General features: G+C 43.4%; 1 protein-coding gene across 1 annotated transcript in view; it reads left to right on the top strand.

The window, feature by feature from the left end:
* KATNAL2 (katanin catalytic subunit A1 like 2) overlaps positions 1-18,308 on the top strand; it is a 46,111-nt gene that overhangs the window by 27,364 nt on the left and 439 nt on the right. The window contains exons 11-14 of the mRNA XM_072859444.1: positions 1,541-1,632; positions 4,051-4,161; positions 16,736-16,898; positions 17,907-18,009. Coding sequence (XP_072715545.1) covers positions 1,541-1,632; positions 4,051-4,161; positions 16,736-16,898; positions 17,907-18,009 — 469 coding nt within the window. The remainder of the gene's footprint in view (positions 1-1,540; positions 1,633-4,050; positions 4,162-16,735; positions 16,899-17,906; positions 18,010-18,308) is intronic.

Here is an 18,308-nt window from a genome sequence, read left to right as displayed (position 1 = left end):
TGGTGCAGGAGTTTTCTGAAGTTTTGTGAAGTATATGTGGGTTTTGTGGTCATTTGGAGGCATGTCCACTCGTCCTGTTTTCCTCAGTTCTCAGCTGTATTGGTGTGATTTTATATTTTAGATTTGTAGTAAAATTGTAGAGTGGTCATGGATTACTTGTGACTCTGGGCAAATAATTTAAACCCTGTGCTTCATATCCAAAGTGTAGAAAATAATATATATATTTTGAAATTTGGGGTTTTTTAAGTGTTCAGATTAAAAAGTGCTGGATTAATATATATTATTCATGATATTTATTTAAAAACTCAAAGAATACTTCACCAAAGAAGAACCAACAATATGTTCTTACTGCTAATATAAGCCTCTCCATGTTTACAGAAAAATAGATGAAACTTCTTTCTCCAAAAGGCAGACCCAGATTTTTTGTGTCAGCTTAATATTCCATTTTTTAATCTTGATTGTTCAAGCAGTTTATGTTTGTTTTCACAAGGAAAAACAAAAGAACTGCTTGATTCTTATCAAGAGAATCAGTCCATTTTCTTTCATTATGGTTCAGCTGATTTTTAATTTTTTTTTCTCAAATCCTTATTTAAAAATCTACAAATGGAGCAACAACAAAAGACGGATGTTTAATCTCTGATAACAATTTAGGAGTTCCCAGAATCCTCTGATGGATCATTTTCTTCTATCCCATTATTCGCAGGGTACTCTGATAGGATTTAGCCAGAAAGATTTACATATAAAGACAGGATTACAAGCCTGTGTTCTTTATATCTCCTTTACAAACCTTTCAGAATTTGAGAGTGTCCTGGTTTCAGCTGAGATAGAGTTAATTTTCTTTATAGTGGCTGGTGTGGGGCTATGTTTGGGATTTGTGCTGAAAACAGTGTTGATAATACAGAGATGTTTTAGTTGTTGCTGCACTACTCAAGGACTTTTCAGCTTCCCGTATTCTGCTGGGTGCACAAGAAGCTGGGAGGGGACACAGCCAGGATAGTTGATCCAAACTGACCAAAGGGCTATTCCATACCATATGATGTCATGCTCAGTATATAAAGCTGGGGAAGAAGAAGGAAGGGGGGACATTTGGAGTGATGGCGTTTGTCTTCCCAAGTAACCATTACGTGTGATGGAGCCCTGCTTTCCTGGAGATGGCTGAACACCTGCCTGCCCATGGGAAGTGGTGAAGGAATTCCTTGCTTTGCTTTGCTTGCGTGCGTGGCTTTTGCTTTCCCTATTAAACTGTCTTTGTCTCAACCCACGAGTTTTCTCACTTTTACTCTTCTGATTCTCTCCCCCATCCCACCAGGGGGGAGTGAGCGAGCGGCTGCGTGGTGCTTAGTTGCCGGCTGGGGCTAAACCACGACAGAGAGGATTCAGGGACCCTCAGCCTACCCAGAGCTTTTTCCCAGCAGATATCCCTTTTTGTCCTAGAAGTTTGGAATGTGGCTACTGTTATTTATCTTCTGTGCCAGTGACCCCTAATGCCTTTTTGTGTTAGTTTATCTTTTCTTTCACATTTACTCTTCTCTCTAAACAGGTATTATTTGAGCTTGCCTGGTACCATGCTCCTTCTACAATTTTCTTGGATGAGCTGGAGTCAGTTATGAGTCAAAGAGGCACTGCTTCTGGGTAACTGATGAGAGCACTTCCTATGGCTTTAGGACAATATTTGTCCCCCTTTTACTGCATCTTTTCAATAGTGTGTGTGTTCAGGTGCTGACCAATGTTTAATCACAGAATCACAGAATCATATAGGTTGGAAAAGACCTTTAAGATCATCGAGTCCAACCGTAAACCTAACACTACCAAGACCACCACTATACCATGTCCCTAAGCACCTCATCCAAACATCTTTTAAATACCTCCAGGGATGGCGACTCAACCACTTCCCTGGGCAGCCTGTTCCAATGCTTGATAACCCTTTCAGTGAAGTAAAATTTCCTAATATCCAGTCTAAACCTCCTCTGGCGCAACTTGAGGCCATTTCCTCTCGTCCTATCACTTCTTACCTGGGAGAAGAGACTGGCCCCCACCTCTCTACAACCTCCTTTCAGGTAGTTGTAGAGAGCAATAAGGTCTCCCCTCAGCCTCCTTTTCTCCAGGCTAAACAACCCCAGTTCCCTCAGCCGCTCCTCATAGGACTTCTGCTCTAGACCCTTCACCAGCTTCGTTGCCCTTCTCTGGACACGCTAATCATAATAGATTATTATAATATATATATTATATATATATTATATATATTATATATTATATTATTATTATATTATATTAATGTTAATCATAGAGTGTACCTGTTAGAAACAAATCTTAGCCAAACTAAAGTCTGAGGCTACTCTATAAACTTCAACCGGAGCATGACTGGGCCCCTGAAAGACTTGTCTTTTAGGTTTTATTGACATTATAATTACTTTGAATGATAATGGTAATTTTCTTGACTTTTTATTAAGCAATTTTTCTTTTGTTCTGTTGTCAACTTCAGGAGCCTCGCAGTGTGTTATTGTCAGAATACCTGTCAGCTCCAAAAGTACCGCTTCATGCAAGCATTGCATACGCTGTGGGGATTTAAAGAGCGAGATGTAGTGGTTGTTTCATTCACAGTAGATGAGATCAGTAGAGAAGCAAGCGTGAAAGACAAGTTGTGTGAAGACTAGCAAGCGACTATGGGTCCAGCAAGACTGTGAGAAGGAGGGAGGTGCAAGAGTGTGTAACTAGTGGTGCTGTACTTTCAAATAAGGGTTTTGAAGTGGAAATAAAAGCAGTGGGGGGAAAACAACAGATGACTTGAGATGACTTGTTAGAGGCAAGTAAGAAGCAGCTGATTTTGGACAGGCTTAGGCATAGCAGGGTAAGATGGAGTGTACACGGTGGAATGGCATTTTCATTAATGGGACAAATTTTGGTGGCATTGTCAGGACTTCCAGATGCGGGAACGGGAGGATGTTATTATTGTCATCCATGGTGTAGACAGTTTATAGTTAAAAACAGATTGAAAAGGTTAGGGATGGGGAAGAAGCAGGAGAAATATAAAAATATTGTTGGAACCATTAGGAGCCCACTACAGTGGACTTTATGTACTGTAAATTATATACTCACAAAGATTTATAAGTAGAATATGCCATATCATAAAGATACAGCTTGTAATAATTGTCAGTTAATAGCTATAAATTATGGGCCAAATTCTGCCTTCATATATACTTTTAAAAGCTCTCATTAACGTCACTGGATTATATATTTTAATAAGGATTTTTACCTAAGATTATGTAGTTATTTTTACATATCGTTATTAAATATTGACTTGTCACCAATGTGTGGATGCCTTTGCAGAAATAAGCCATTAAACCTGAATTGTAGCTCTTAGCATCTAAGGCCCTGATGTTTTCTCTGAGTTTGATCCAGGAGTTTCCAAGAACTCCACATGTGGGACCAAGAGTTCAAATTGGTTTCCTGCAAAATTGGTTACCTGGATCAGCACTTTGCTTAAGTTCCCCTTCTCTTTTTGAGGAAGGATCCTTTCTGTGTGGTCTCTGCCCCATTTTTAAATTCATTTCAATATGGCATATTTTTCTGTTTGCTTTTGATAGAACATTTTGCAAAATATTGAATTCAATAGTAGGTGTATCTTCTTGTGGCCACTTAACGTGCACTCGCAGTAAAATGCCAGTAGTTGCCCTAAATAGGTAGGTGTGTTAGTTATTTAATGGCAACTATCACATTCTAAAAATTATCTTATATAGATCAAGCAATCAAAGCCTTAGCTGTTTTCCAGTATACGTCAACGTTGCGTGGAGATTAATGTGAAGGAAAAAAAAAATTTCTTTGGATTCAGTAATAGTGAATTCTCCTCACTTTAATGCACTGAAAAGAGTCCATTTAAGTAATCATTAGAAAGCTTGATTTTAATGCTTAGATGTTAGCTAATGGAGCTTAATCATGCTTTGAACTGGGGCAGAACTGTGACAAGGGCTCAGTTGCTGTGAATGACACTGTATAAATAAAGATGATTACTTTAATGCACTGAGCAAATAATATTTCTCTGAATCTTGGTAGTGGTGAACATGAAGGAAGTCGGCGGATGAAAACAGAATTACTGGTGCAGATGGATGGCTTGGCCCGATCTGATGATCTTGTATTTGTTTTAGCAGCTTCCAATCTGCCACGGTAAGAGATCCAGAGAGTACATTTTGAATACATTTGCATGAGCTTCTAAGCACAGATAAAGATTTTATTTAGACTTTTGCAGAAAAAGCCTTGATATTTTGGTTAAAGCATTTGAAGATTAATTTGGAGCTTTCACTTTTAAACTCTACAATTCTTGCTATTTGTGCCACATGAGAATAATCCATAATAAAGTCAACATATGCTGGTGCTACCAGCTGCTAATATTTAAAATGGAGTATTTGACTTTATAGGCAAGTTATTTACTATGTTTAAGCTAAGAAGGATTTCAGCCTGGAACTGTAAGGTGCTTAAAACATCTACTGCTTAGAAGGATACTCCATAAATAGGAATGTTGGATTTTATTGGTATCAAATGTGACTTTTAAAAGTTGAGGGACAAAATTCTTCAGTTTCTTTAACATAATTTAGAATAGAAGAATAAACAGTTTAAGATTGGAACTAGGGCACTTCATCATGTTGGTTCTCAAAATGAGCAGGACATGTATTGAGAACAAGACAGACAGGAGAGGATGAGGTAGGGAGGTAACATTTGTAGTGTAACTACTGTGGATGCTCGGGGGAGTCCAACAGACAGCAGAAAATAGCCAGCAGAAAATGGTGATCATCATAGCATTGAGGTCTTTCTTGATATCTGTGTCCCTAAAGGCATGCAGACCTAAGTGGGCCTATTCACCTCTCATGTGTAGAGGTGGTTAAGCTAGGAGTCTGAAAAGGAGAAGAGAGCAGTCCTGTTTCCAGGGAACTTCAAACCATGGTCTGGGAAATGTTTGGTGGAGCCCAATGGCAGGTGTTCCCAGGAATGACCTTGTGCGAGCAGCGGCTCAGCAGCATTTCAAGTGGCGATACTTGAAATTTGACTGAAAGGCACATTGTTCGTTGAGGTGACGCTCACCGCAGTGTGACAGCTGCAGAGCAGGGCATCCAAAACTGGCTGGGAGCAAGTGAGGGCTCTGCACCCACAAAACCACAGGCTTCATTCCTGGATTGTTTTTCATGATTAGTGATTTTTGGCTGATTTTCATGAGGTTGCCATAGGGAGACATGTTGGAAAAGCCTTTCTGTGACTGGAGGGCTCTGGGCTGTGATCAGCAGGCTGTTGCTGGCCGTAGGGAGTGTCCAAGTCTGAATGACACGGTGTGTGTATCCACAGCTGCTTGCTTTTGAGTACTTATAAAAAAGCATCAACTCCCAGTGCATATTTTATTTTGTATAACATATGAATGCACTTCTCAGCCATGACACACCACCTAATGTTCTCTCACAAAGTTTGTGGTAATTCTTTTCTCCTTCCTTCCTTGTGGTTTATTCCTTTCTCAGCTGATTGCCTTTTTGGCAGGCCTGTCTGAAAGGCCAAGGGAACAGGCAAAGAGAATTAAACAACATAAGTGATGTTGGTGCCTCAGAATTGAGGCTCAAGGGCAATATTTTCAATCAGTCCCATGTGGCCTGTAAGCCTGGCCCATTTCAAAACATGTTGGTGCTGAGAAGCCTGAGTCCTTCAGAGATGCAGATGGATGTGGGTTCCCCAAGTCTCCACGGCTCTGTGGACGGCTCTGCCATAATTTCCTGCACGATAAGTAAAGGGGTGTTTTATCCCAGTCCATCATCTTTCATGAACTTTGTGGGCAGTGTTCACATCACATGATTTTGGCACCTAAGGTAGAAGGCAAGTTTTGCCTGCTATGAGACAGTCAACAGCAAAACAACAGATGCAGCAATTCAGAGCAATTGGGAGACTCACAGGGGTCAGTGCTGTTTAACATCTTCATCAATGACTTGGACGATGGGACAGAGTACACCCTCAGCAAGTTTGCAGGTGATACAGAACTGGGGGGAGCAGTTGATAGACCAGAGGGTTGTGCTGCCATTCAGAGGGACCTCAACAGGCTGGACAAATGAGCCCACAGGAATTTCATGAAAGCTCAAGTGTGGGTGATCAAACACAGATTGCTCAGGGAGGTTGTGGAGTTTCCATCCTTGGAGATGTTCAAAACCTGACTGGATGCAGCCCTGAGCAACCTGCTCTGGCTGACCCTGATTTGAGCAGGGGGTTGGACTAAATGATCTCCAACAGATGCCTTCCAACCTCAGCCATTCTGTGATGCTGTAAATCAAAGCAGGGGCCTAATCTAGGTACCGTGAGAGTAATTAAAAGTATTTCTCTCTTCTGAATGTAAGAAAGACAAAGGGGAGTGGTCTTCTAAGTTAGGCATAGAGGCACAGTTGCTGCATAAAAACAGGCAGTGTGTTGCCCTTCAGTATCCTTCATTAAAATTAGATAAATTAAAATAAATACCTAAGAAGTCACTTGAGAATTACTCCGTTCTTCTCTGATGTAAAGGCTGGAGTTTCTGTCCATCATGGGAAGAGATCCAGTCTGCCTCTTTCTACAAGCTTGTCTTTCCCTCTACATTTTCTTTCCTAATGCAAAGCCTTATGTTCCCCATACAATCAAAGAAGGATGCTTCTGAGAACCACCAGGCAGACATCTTACCTGCTGAAATTCAAGTGCCAAAGTGGCAACATATCCAGAGGCTTTCATCTGCCTCTCTCCATGGCCTGCCCAGGGCTTTTGGGCTCTTTAACTAGGAGAATGGCTGTGTGGGCACCTAAAATTTATGTAGAAATTAGATGTACAAGTTAGGCTGGTTCCTACCCTGGCCCAACAGTGTGAGTACAAAGCCATCGCTGACTTTTATATCCATAATAGCAGAGTCTGTGTGTTGGTTTGGGGGATTTATGCCTTGGACAAACTCATAAATTTAAATCAGTACAAAATCCACCCCATTTTGTGTTACAGTATCTACATGAACAGAATTTGATTTAATTATGTTCCAGTTGTGTAAGAAAATGCTGAAAAATAAATAGCTACCGTGTGTGTGAACAGTTAAGTTCGAAAGAGAATTAATACATTAATAATCCATTTGTCTCTTTATGGTTCATTAGTAATACACTATAAATGTTTGTGTTGTTGTAGCATCATTTTAGAAAGAGAAACTTCAAGCAGTGCATTGCACTTTTCCGTGGTCTCTTAAATTATCCTGTGAGTAGCTAAGCTTCACATGTAATGCTGCAGCATAGCAGTATTATAAGGGATCAGATGTCTTTAGAGGATCCATGTCTTTCTACTCTTGCACACTGGTTTGAAATAAAAAATTGGGTATTTGAAACCCACTGAGGAAGAGTTCAGAGACAGCAACTGGTCTGAAGGTCCCTGTGTGGCTGGTGCTGGATCTAGGGATCTTGGAGATGTGTTAATGTAAGCGTGAGGCTGCCCTCTCTCTGCTTCTGCGGAAAGACATTCCTGCATGTGTCTTCTTACCATGTGTCTGTCTCATGCAACCGATAAACTCTTTCTGGAAAGTCATGCAAAATTACAGAATACAGTTTTGAGTGTTTTACACATTTGGTTTTGGATCATTTTGCAATTCTGAAGTGTTAATTTCTGCAAAATTACTTCTTTGAAACATCAAAAATGACACAGCTTTTTTAAGGTAGATCCAAAAGGACAAGATTTCTATTTTGGTGGGGAACAGCTCCCACATAAAGCTGGCAATCTCTGTTGGTATGAGGGTGGCAGCTGAGCTGTTGTGAAAAGCCAGCTCCCGCTTTCAAAAGTTTTATACCTGAGAGCTTAAAATTTCCTTTTGGACTTTCTCAACATTGCTCATGGGCAGGCTGGATTTTGCCCTCTCTTAAGCAAATCCAGCCTATCAGTGTAATGACCAGGTTGTCTGGCAGAAATGTGCCTACCACAGAGAATATGCTTTAAGCACATTCTCTGCACATGATGTGGCACATGATGCGGCTGAGTGTATGCTTAGAAAGGTGTTTTAGGGGGATGGAAAGCTAGTGAAAGCCATGAGCATCTTACATCGTCATTGAGGCTCACAGCCTCAAGGAATTTGGGAGTATCTGATTCCAGAGAGGTTGGCGGGGTTTGAACCCCCTTTAAGATCTCAACTATATGTTTACAGATTATTTTTATGTGTATTAGGTGACATTCAGTCCTACTGTAGGACCCCAGACTTCAGCTGCATAGGGATATTTCATAAAAAAGTTTCAAAATACTTAGTACTACAGTCCAAGGTTGTGGCTTCACAGCACAGCCCTTTGTTCTTGCAAACATTTGCTATTAAGCTGGATTTCAAGAGATTTGTTTAACTTGGATATTTATTGATCATGAAAAAAGTTAGTACCAAGCTGCTTTTTAGATGAATGAAAAGAAGCCTAAACAAAGCTCTTTACGTTGTCCTAAGCTGCACTGCAGCTATTGATCTTTCTCTTCAGCCAGTGCTTGCTGCCCAGCCTTGCCTCCTGCTGCTCATCAGCAAGGCACTTTCTATTGACAAATTACTTGTTGAAATGATTCAACGTAATTAAATAAAATAAAGGCCTCGTTAGTGAAGCAATAAAGTGATCCTTAACCACGTAGTGAATGTTTCCTAATGTATTAGTGCATTTAATTTGACTTCCATTGCAGTGCTGCTTTCTTCTCCCTCCCCACCCTTGGGATGGGTGAATCATAAAATCATTTAGGTTGGAAAAGACCCTTAAGATCATTGAGTCCAACCATTAACCTAACACTACCAAGTCCACCACTAAGCCATGTCCCTAAGCACCACATCCACACATCTTTTAAATACCTCCAGGGATGGTGACTCAACCACCTCCCTGGGCAGCCTGTTCCAATGCTTGACAACCCTTTCGGTGAAGACATTTTTCCTAATATCCAATCTAAACCTCCTGTCTCGTCCCACTCGGTGGGTTGCGAGAGGGGTGAATCTTTTCGATTCCCCGACGGTTTGTGTACCGACAAAAGCCGATCTCTGCTTGGCAGAGCCGCATGGTCGGTAGAGTCACGACAATGACTCAGAAGAACAGGCTGGCCAGCAACTTTATTAACTGGCGAATTCCACAAACGGACAAACTTAACAAACTGGCAAGCCCAACGAACAAACAAAGGCGATTTGGCAATGGAGATATTTTCTGGGCAACCCGTCACAATTTATCCCAAACTTGCATATATTGGAAGAGTAGAGGGAGAGAGAAGCAAGAAAAGGAAAGGAAAAGAGAGGAGGAAAGAGAAAGAAAAAGTATCACCACCTTTGGATCCCGCGATGATGATGACAGATGTGGCAATCCTCCAGTGGTGGGCGCGCGCATGGTTCCCTGGGGGGGGCGTGTCTTTTATAAGCTAATCCCTGCCTCCAGGTATGCCCCTTGAGGACTTACATGGTTCTTGTTCTAGAAAGTTCTCAATCTTCTGCGCAGGCGCTGGGGGTGGTCGCAAGGGGTCTCTCAGGTGGTCGCAAGCCCCTTCCTCAGATCAACTCTGTGTGACCTCTGGCCATATATGGTAAGGTCTGGCAGAACCCGGAACCGCGCATCCTCCGATGCGCTCTCCACGTCCCACTCTCGCTCTCCCCCACCCCGCCTCAAGTCACCACAATGTTTGAGACATTAACTCTTTCAGTCTCTCACACCACCCCGTGGCTCAAACATTGTCTATATAATCTTCATCCAGGGCGACGATTTTCACATAGAGAAGATCGAGAAGACATAGTTTGCAAAATCATACATTTTCAACGAGAGCTGGCAGAGGGTCCTTGATTTTGTCTTCCAGGGTGGTGATATGAACATAGTGAACAGCAGGAGAAAAGAGAATGAAAGCAGAAACAAGCAGATGGGTAATCATACATTAAACAATAGCTATGCCAGTCATAAGGAACAGCAATCCAGCCAACAGGGTTATTCCAATTTGCATTAACCATTTCCCCCACCCTGTGAGTCCCCAGGATTGTAGGAGGGAAGCGAACCAAGATCCGGGTGCATGCCCGTCGAACCAGTCTTTCAGTTGGAGTGTTCAAAATAGTTCAGCAGCTTGGTCGGCAATTTCTTTCATTTTGGTCCGTGCTGCCTCTATAGTAGTACTGACGTTGTGAGTGTAGTAGTAGTAGAGTGCAGTAGTAGAGTGCAGAAGTACTGGAGTTGTGAGATGGACAATGTTATACAACATTTTCCATCACTTAAATTCAGCATTGAGTTTTTTGGGGCTTCTGCCACTTCCCAGCGCACTCGCCAGGGAGGGGCGGTGAAACTGAAAACACGAGATGGGCATAAGGATGGGATGACTAATCCACATTTCAGACCAGCATGATACTTCAATGTTAAGCAGGAATAAAATTTCCTGTTAGAACATCCCCAAACTAGTCCCAAGGGGGCCGGGGATATGCTAATTTTACAGGTATGTCAGGTTTTGCAGTGAGCGGCAGGCTCTGCAAAGGGCAGTGTGTACAGGGTATGCCACAATACTTGACTCTACCATAAGTCTTGTTGCACAGAACATCCCGGTTTCTATATCCACGGGAAGGATAACCCCAACAAATACACGTCCCTTATCAGAACCCTTACTCTCTCCAAGAGCCAGGTCTCGGAGGGGTCCCCAGGACCAGTGTTATAGTTAAGAACTTTTCCAAGTTATACATAATATTGCAACAAAAACCACCACCACCACCAACAACAAATCTCAATCCTTGTTTGGTTGACTGGGGAAGGGCAACACATATCCCTTGGTCGGTTCTACTCCAGATTCTAGTAAACACATGAATTAGTTCCCACGGAAGCTTCTAAGGAATATGGTTTCCACTTCCCCCTTGTCCTCCTTTCCCGGAGGAAAGGAGGACCACTATCCACGTGAGAAATCTTAAATACATATTAGGACTATTATTACAACATTGGCAGTATTCATCGAGGTCTGACGCTCCTCCGATGAGGTCGGTACGCTTTAGCAGGCGACGGTCTGGTTCTCCCCCTGCAAAAGAAAAGGAAAACTCGGTCCCTTTTTGGACCAGTTTTAAAAGGAAGGGATTATCAGGAGGTCTTCCGGGGGGTAGGCCTTTTAAAAGCCAATTGTCTAATCCGGTTCTCCTAACCGCAGCTTTACCCCTTTGTTCCCCTCCAGAGATCCCCACGTTGCGGCTATAATTGATCAGCTCCTGCGCAACCCCTCCCCAGGTGAGGGGGAATTCCGCTGGAGTGGACCGTGTTTGGTTTCTCCCTGGTGTTAGCATTTCTGTTAAACGCTCCTGAATTGGGAGCACTGCCCTTAGGCGGTCCTGGATTTGTATGGCATGTAGCTTCAGGGGGTCAGGGAGGCCCTTTATCAGGGGTTTCATTCGACTGGGTTCGGCTTTTAGCAACATCGGGGAGGGCAGATGGGGTATTAAGTGCCGGCCATGCACGGGCTGGAGGCAGGCGGCTTTCTGCACGCTCTCAGTAATTTGATCCAGTCCCGGAGTGGGGATGGTCACCGGATCTCCCCGTTCCAAGGGGTCTAGCCCTCCAGCCCAGTATGCCGCCCTCTGAGTGAGGGACCAGGGGGCTCGAGTGTCGGGGACGGTTAGAAACACGCCTGGACCCCAGTATCCCTGCGCCTTTTCCTCAGAAAGTTTAATTCTGTCCCCCCCCCTCGTGAGGGAGACCCTCCACACATATTCTGTCTCCATTTCTCTAGGGAGCCTACTATATCTTTCTTGTAATTTCGCCAATTCAGTTGCACTATAGGGTATTTATTTCTTTCATTACGATTTCTAGCGTGGTATCAGCACCCCCTTCATATTGAAATTCCATTTTAAGAAGTGGGCGAAGTTGGGGAGCAGTTCTCTCGTCATGTTGGCACTTTGCCTGTTCCATTTCCTCCCAGGGGTAGTGGCCAGCTACCCCCCTGTCAACTAGCTTGCGTTCCTTAGACAGGCTGGAGTGCCCACACTTGCTCTCCAGATCCTCCCTGACAAAAGCATCACGCAACTGATTCTGCAACCTATTCGCTGCTGTTTCCGCTCGCACCCGTTTTTTCTGCTCAGCTTCCAGCTCCACTTGCAAGCATTCAAGCAAATCCCGTTTTTTCCGCTCAGCTTCCAGCTCCGCTTGCAAGCTTTTAACCAAGTCTTGTAACGATTCGCTCACCTCTCGCTCAGCCCGTTTTACCGTGCACTTATACTTCTGCGCTGCCATCAGCGCAGCTACTAAAACACCCAAAACAACAGCTTTTAACAACTCTAACAACAAAGGGGATCAGTCCAGATCAGGCTGAACCCAGGAAGCCATGATCATCTATCTGCCGGAGGACTCGGACTCAGCCGATTCACGTCCTCCCTTCTCGACTCAATCGATATCCCCTCCCTGTATCTCTCACTGATCAAGTCAGGGAATCCCACTTCTGACACCAAATTAATGTCTCGTCCCACTCGGTGGGTTGCGAGATGGGTGAATCTTTTCGATTCCCCGACTGTTTGCATACTGACAAAAGCCGATCTCTGCTTGGCAGAGCCGCATGGTCGGTAGAGTCACGACAATGACTCAGAAGAACAGGCTGGCCAGCAACTTTATTAACTGGCGAATTCCACAAACGGACAAACTTAACAAACTGGCAAGCCCAACAAACAAACAAAGGCGATTTGGCAATGGAGATATTTTCTGGGCAACCCGTCACAATTTATCCCAAACTTGCATATATTGGAAGAGTAGAGGGAGAGAGAAGCGAGAAAAGGAAAGGAAAAGAGAGGAGGAAAGAGAAAGAAAAAGTATCACCACCCTTGGATCCCACGATGACGATGACAGACATGGCAATCCTCCAGTGGTGGGCGTGCACGTGGTTCCCTGGGGGGGCGTGTCTTTTATAAGCTAATCCCCACCTCCAGGTACGCCCCTTCAGGACTTACATGGTTCTTGTTCTAGAAAGTTCTCAATCTTCTGCGCAGGCGCTGGGGGAGGGGGGTGGTCGCGAGGGGTCTCTCGGGCAGTTGCAAGCCCCTTCCTCAGATCAACTCTGTGTGACCTCTGGCCATACATGGTAAGGTCCGGCAGAACCTGGAACCGCACATCCTTTGATGCGCTCTCCACTTCCTGCACGTCCTGCTCCCGCTCTTGGTCTCCCCCACCCCCTGCTCACCATGCAAATAGTGCCTCACCTCGCCACAATGTTTGAGACATTAACTCTTTCAGTCTCTCACACCTCCCCTGGTGCAACTTGAGGACATTTCCTCTCGTCCTATCGCTTGTTACTTGGGAGAAGAGACCGACACCCACCCCGCTACAACCTCCTTTCAGGTAGTTGTAGAGAGTGATAAGGTCTCCCCTCAGCCTCCGCTTCTCCAGGCTAAACAACCCCAGTTCCCTCAGCCGCTCCTCATCAGACTTCTGCTCTAGACCCTTCTACCAGCTTTGTTGCCCTTCTTTGGACGTGGGCTGATAGACTGACCCCTTCTGTCCAAGCTGAGTCCTGTCAGAGCCGTGAACGCAGGACCAAGATGAGTTCAAGAAGAGGTGGTTTGCAAAATCCAAATCGGATCTGGGATTATCCTGTAGTGAGCCCTTTCCTTCACTCTCAGCAGTGCACAGTGTGTATGGTGGAGGAGAGCGAGGAAGGAGAGCGGAGGATGGTGTGGGGAAGCCCTAAGAGGAGCAGGAGAAGATGTGGAGTGAGAACAAGCCCTCAGCTTGTGGGGGCTCTGCCCAGGCCATCTGCACAGGAGGATGGGAGGTGGGAAGGATGAGAAGCTCGCTCATTCTTGGTGCCTTTACCTCCAGAGCACTGCGGTGATGATCACAGTAGGCAGAGATTAATTATGGACCAGTCAGCTCTTGTTGCTGTTTCTGGGTTCACCTCTGGAGTTGTTGAGATCTCTTAATTTCTGCCTAAAATGCATTTGTTACCCTTCTCCCTTCTGGAAATGAAAATAGGTGTTTGTCTTGTTTATCTTCATGAAATTTGGGAGTGATAACATGGCATGATGCCTCCTTGAGGTCAACCTGGGGGACCTCCGAAAAGTCACCCACTTTTATAGGTCCTGTACAGCTTTGTATATCTTTTCATGAGCATTTCTTAATACTTTTATTGGCCATTATTTCAGATAATATTTTGGTTGGCTTAGTGCTTATTATTCGATTCTGGTTAATGTCACTTAACCTTGCATTTGATCACTAACAAAACAATTTAGCAAACAACCTAAACACTTAAGATAACAAAAATATTACGTCTTTATTTTCCTCTTTAGCCAACAAGCAGGGTCACTGTAACATTTCTGGATAAATAGAGCAACTTCTGTGTATCAGGGGACTTATTTACAGAACATGGCTAGGGAGTTCATGAGACTGTGATGTTGGGGGAGACCCCAGGAGTGCTCTGAAGCAGGAGGAGTAATGGAAAACATCATCGTTTAGAGGATTTGTAGGGTACTTGCAGAGACTCTGGCTGTGGTTGTCCTTTGCCTGCAAGGGTGGTTTAGAGTACCCACATGGGCGCCTCTAAAACCCTGAGAACTTTTGCTCTGTTTATGCAGAGGACGGTAATATGGGTAAATAACAGCCAAGGGGTTGGTCAGCCAGAGAGTAATTATTTCCAGCCAAGCAAAACAATTTTGAGGAGAAGTTGAGCTGAAAAATACATTTGGAAGGAGAGCAGGGACTAAACCAGTTCTTTGTCTGATCTGGGTGGAACCCTGTGTGAGAAGCATTGCACTGAATGTTGGATGGCATCTTAAACAGTCTAAAAATATCAATAATAATTTCAATATACCAACAGCCATTGATTACCAAACTCTGGTATTTACTTTTGAGGCCTTGATTAGAAGTATTGGGATGGATCTGAATGAATTCCTGTTGTCCTCTGAGTTCCTATTGATCTGGTTTTCTAATCTTTGCTTTCATTGCCCTTGGCTCAGTGCACGTGGTACAAGCTCTCCCAAACTGAGAGGTCCTTTCTGGGGAGAGAGGTGCTTCTGCTCCCACTGAGCCAGGCATGCTGAGATCTGTGGAAAACCTTGACAGGCACCTAGAGGGGGGGTTTGGGAGCCCATTTTTGGTTTTCTTTATCATGTGCTACGCCAGTAGAAAACATTTGCTATTAAAATAAAGGACAAGTCACCAAAGGTGACAGAAATAAGCTCTGTTGGTGTGCTACAGGTCTGTCCTGAGCTGGCAGTTTGAGCTCCCTGTAAATTAAAGAGGGGTTTCATAGAAGAAGCGTTACTTGAATGTTGACTTTGCTGGCAAAAGGATTTCACTGAGGGAATCAGGAAAGGTGGAGGCAGGTTTATTTAAGTGTATCTATGGTCCCAGATTGCAGGTACAGTCCTCCAACAGCTGGCTCCTTCTGCTCAGCCGACAAGGGTGGAATGGTGCCTAGGGCTCCTGTTTTTCTGTCTGCACAAGACACATTGAAGTGTGTTTCCCCTTGATGAGAGCTTCTTGCAGATGTGAGGACTGAATTATATTTTAAACCAAAATAACAAGTCTGTGACTGAATGGGGCCAGTAGAGAAAGATTGGTACAGCACTTGGAAGGATAATAGCTCAGAGCAGCTCCTGGAAGGCACCGGAGACTTATGAGTGAGAAAGTATTTTGTAGCATTCACCTATTTCTTCCTGAAAATTGTATGGATGACTGGGGTACTTGTAGACCGTTCCCATTACACAAGGGACAAGGCATGAACTGGAGTAGGAATTTGTATTCAGTTGTTTGGTTGTGTTACTGTTAGATGCAAACAACTGAAAAGCACTTGGGAAAAAATAGATTAAAATGAACTGTTTGGATGCATGTCTGAGAGGAGCTGGTGCGCCAGGCATACCAGGAGTCCTGATACTTGACAGAATCGGTGGCACTGGCAAGAAGGGCTATTACTAGATGGTGATGAAATGCATTGAGAAAGGAACAGAAAGAAACATTCATTCAAAGCTCTTTCAAGCTTCCTTTGTGCATCACAAGCAAGTAAAAATGAAGAGTAGTCCCAATCTTTTGTATTTTTCTTTTTCTTTTTTTCTTTTTTCTTTTTTCTTTTTTTCTTTTTTCTCTTTTCTTTTTTTTCTTTTTTCTTTTTTTTCCTTTTTTTTTCTTTTCTTTTTCTTTTCTTTTTCTTTTTTCTTTTAGGCAAAACACCTTTATCAGTGTTGATGTTGACAGCATCATGTTTTTTGGCTCACTGACACATTTATCCAGCCTGTCCATCCTTCACATGATCCTTTTTATAAGGATACTTTCCTTTGTGTCTGTATTATTTATAATTTGTATTGCAGGAGCAGTCTCAGATCGACATCTTGTTCTGCCATAAACATGGCCCTTGCATCCAAGACCTTCAGTCTGTATTTTATACCTACAAAGCATCCCTTACAAAGTAGCAATTAATTAGTCCAGACAATGCCCCAGACAAACAATTTGTAGTGTCTCCTTAAATAGCAAAGGGAGGAAGGGAGAGGTTATTGCTGATGAGACATGTGGCAGATGAGTATCAGAGCCAGGGAAGATAACTACAACTTCTGATTATTATTGTTAAACCTTGTTGTCACAAGCCAGCGTATCGCTAACACGCTGAACAGGAATACACTGGATAATTAATCCTTTTTCTTTGTTTTTTTCTTCCCTCCCCCCCGCCTTAGGTTGACACAATTACAGGTGGGGTTGAAAAATATCAGTCCCTGCAGCGAGGAGCTTGCTGTCAAAGCCATGTCTCCACAACAAGATGTGCTGAGATGATTCCTCTCCTCCTTTGCTTGCAGGGAGTTAGATTCTGCCATGCTGCGGCGGTTGGAGAAGAGGATTTTGGTTGACCTCCCAAGTAAAGAGGCACGGCGGGTGATGATCCAGCACTGGCTGCCCTCTCTGAGCAACAGCAGAGGAGTGGAACTGAGAACAGATATGGACTACAGCTTGCTGGGCCAGGTGAGAGCACCGCAGCAGGGACAACGCCCACTCGGTGCTTGAGGTCTTTCAGGGTGGGAACCATAAGCAGGAGTGACATACATCACCAACAGCGGTGGCATTATATTGTGGCAGAAGAGGTCCAAAGCAGAGGATTGGGACAGCACCTCTGTATAGAGCAATTGCGACATACAGAGCTGGGGGAAGGACCTCAGCTCAGTTTGAGGCTCCAGCCAAAGGGAGACCAGCTTGACACAGGGCTGAGCATTTCACAGGCATGTACCTGGCCGTGGAAATCACTGGTTTCACACAGCTCTGCTTGCAAAATGGTGTATTCTGATCCTCTCTGTTGGGCCAACTTTTCAGCCTTTCAGCCCAACAGGGAGACTTCCAGCAACAGTATATTTTATCACTCTTCTCACCAGGCTGGGAGCACTTCCAATTCATCAGGGTAATGAACAGTTAATTGTGTAGGGAAGGTTTGTCACAGCTCTACTGCTGTGGGAGAAAAGAGCTTTTAGACAGTGAAGAGATTCACTAGATACCCTGGCTTTCTTCATTTAGCTCTCTGTCACATCCTGAATTCTTTGAAAATATCTTACAGCTTACCCAGTTGGCCCTTTTTACATCTGTTCACAGAGACAATACTGTTCAGTTTTTGTTTCATAAATGTTAATGAGGAAATATAGTTATTTTATTAACAGGGAAGCTGGGAACAGATACAGAAAGATGAGTTTTTTGACCTACGGAAAATTGCCCTTTAGAAAGAAAATGCCCAGTATTTTCCTTGCTCCTACAAGGTACTGTAGGCATTCAAAACAAGAACAAGCAACATAATGTTGAGGGGAGGGTACATATAAAAATATATATGTGTGTGCATGTGTGTATATATATACACACATATATTTCAGACAGGAATAGACTATACAAATATTTTATATAAATATATATTATATATGCTTGTAAATGCCATTCCTGTCTGATTTGTAAGCCTATAAGCTGTAATGTATCATTCTGATCCCATCACAGGAAACAGACAGGTACTCCAGCTCAGACATAAAACTCATGTGCAAGGAAGCAGCCATGAGACCAGTGAGGAAAATTTTCGATGCTCTTGAAAATCATCAGCCAGGTACCACAGCTCTGAGGAGGGAATCCGACCTGGGAAATGCTGATCTAGTGCTGTAACTCTAGAAATTATAATGTTAACCCCAGCAGGTGGAGTTCTGTTTTCTGCTTAGAAAAGTTTTAAACTGTACATTTCTAAAACATCTACCTAAGCTAACATTTCTGAAAATCAGGCCTTTTTTAAAGCTGTCAGTATCTGTGCACAAATACAAATTTTTCTTTATCTCACTAGGTTTATTCTGTTGTTTTTGTATATTAAGTGTTGCATTAGGCAGGGACATAAAATAATATATTTTGGTAATA

Source organism: Ciconia boyciana, chromosome 4 (assembly GCF_034638445.1).
Source record: "Ciconia boyciana chromosome 4, ASM3463844v1, whole genome shotgun sequence".
In the NCBI taxonomy this organism is placed as follows: domain Eukaryota; kingdom Metazoa; phylum Chordata; class Aves; order Ciconiiformes; family Ciconiidae; genus Ciconia; species Ciconia boyciana.
Note: the sequence above shows the minus strand (reverse complement) of the source record. Positions and strands in the feature narration are given on the sequence as shown.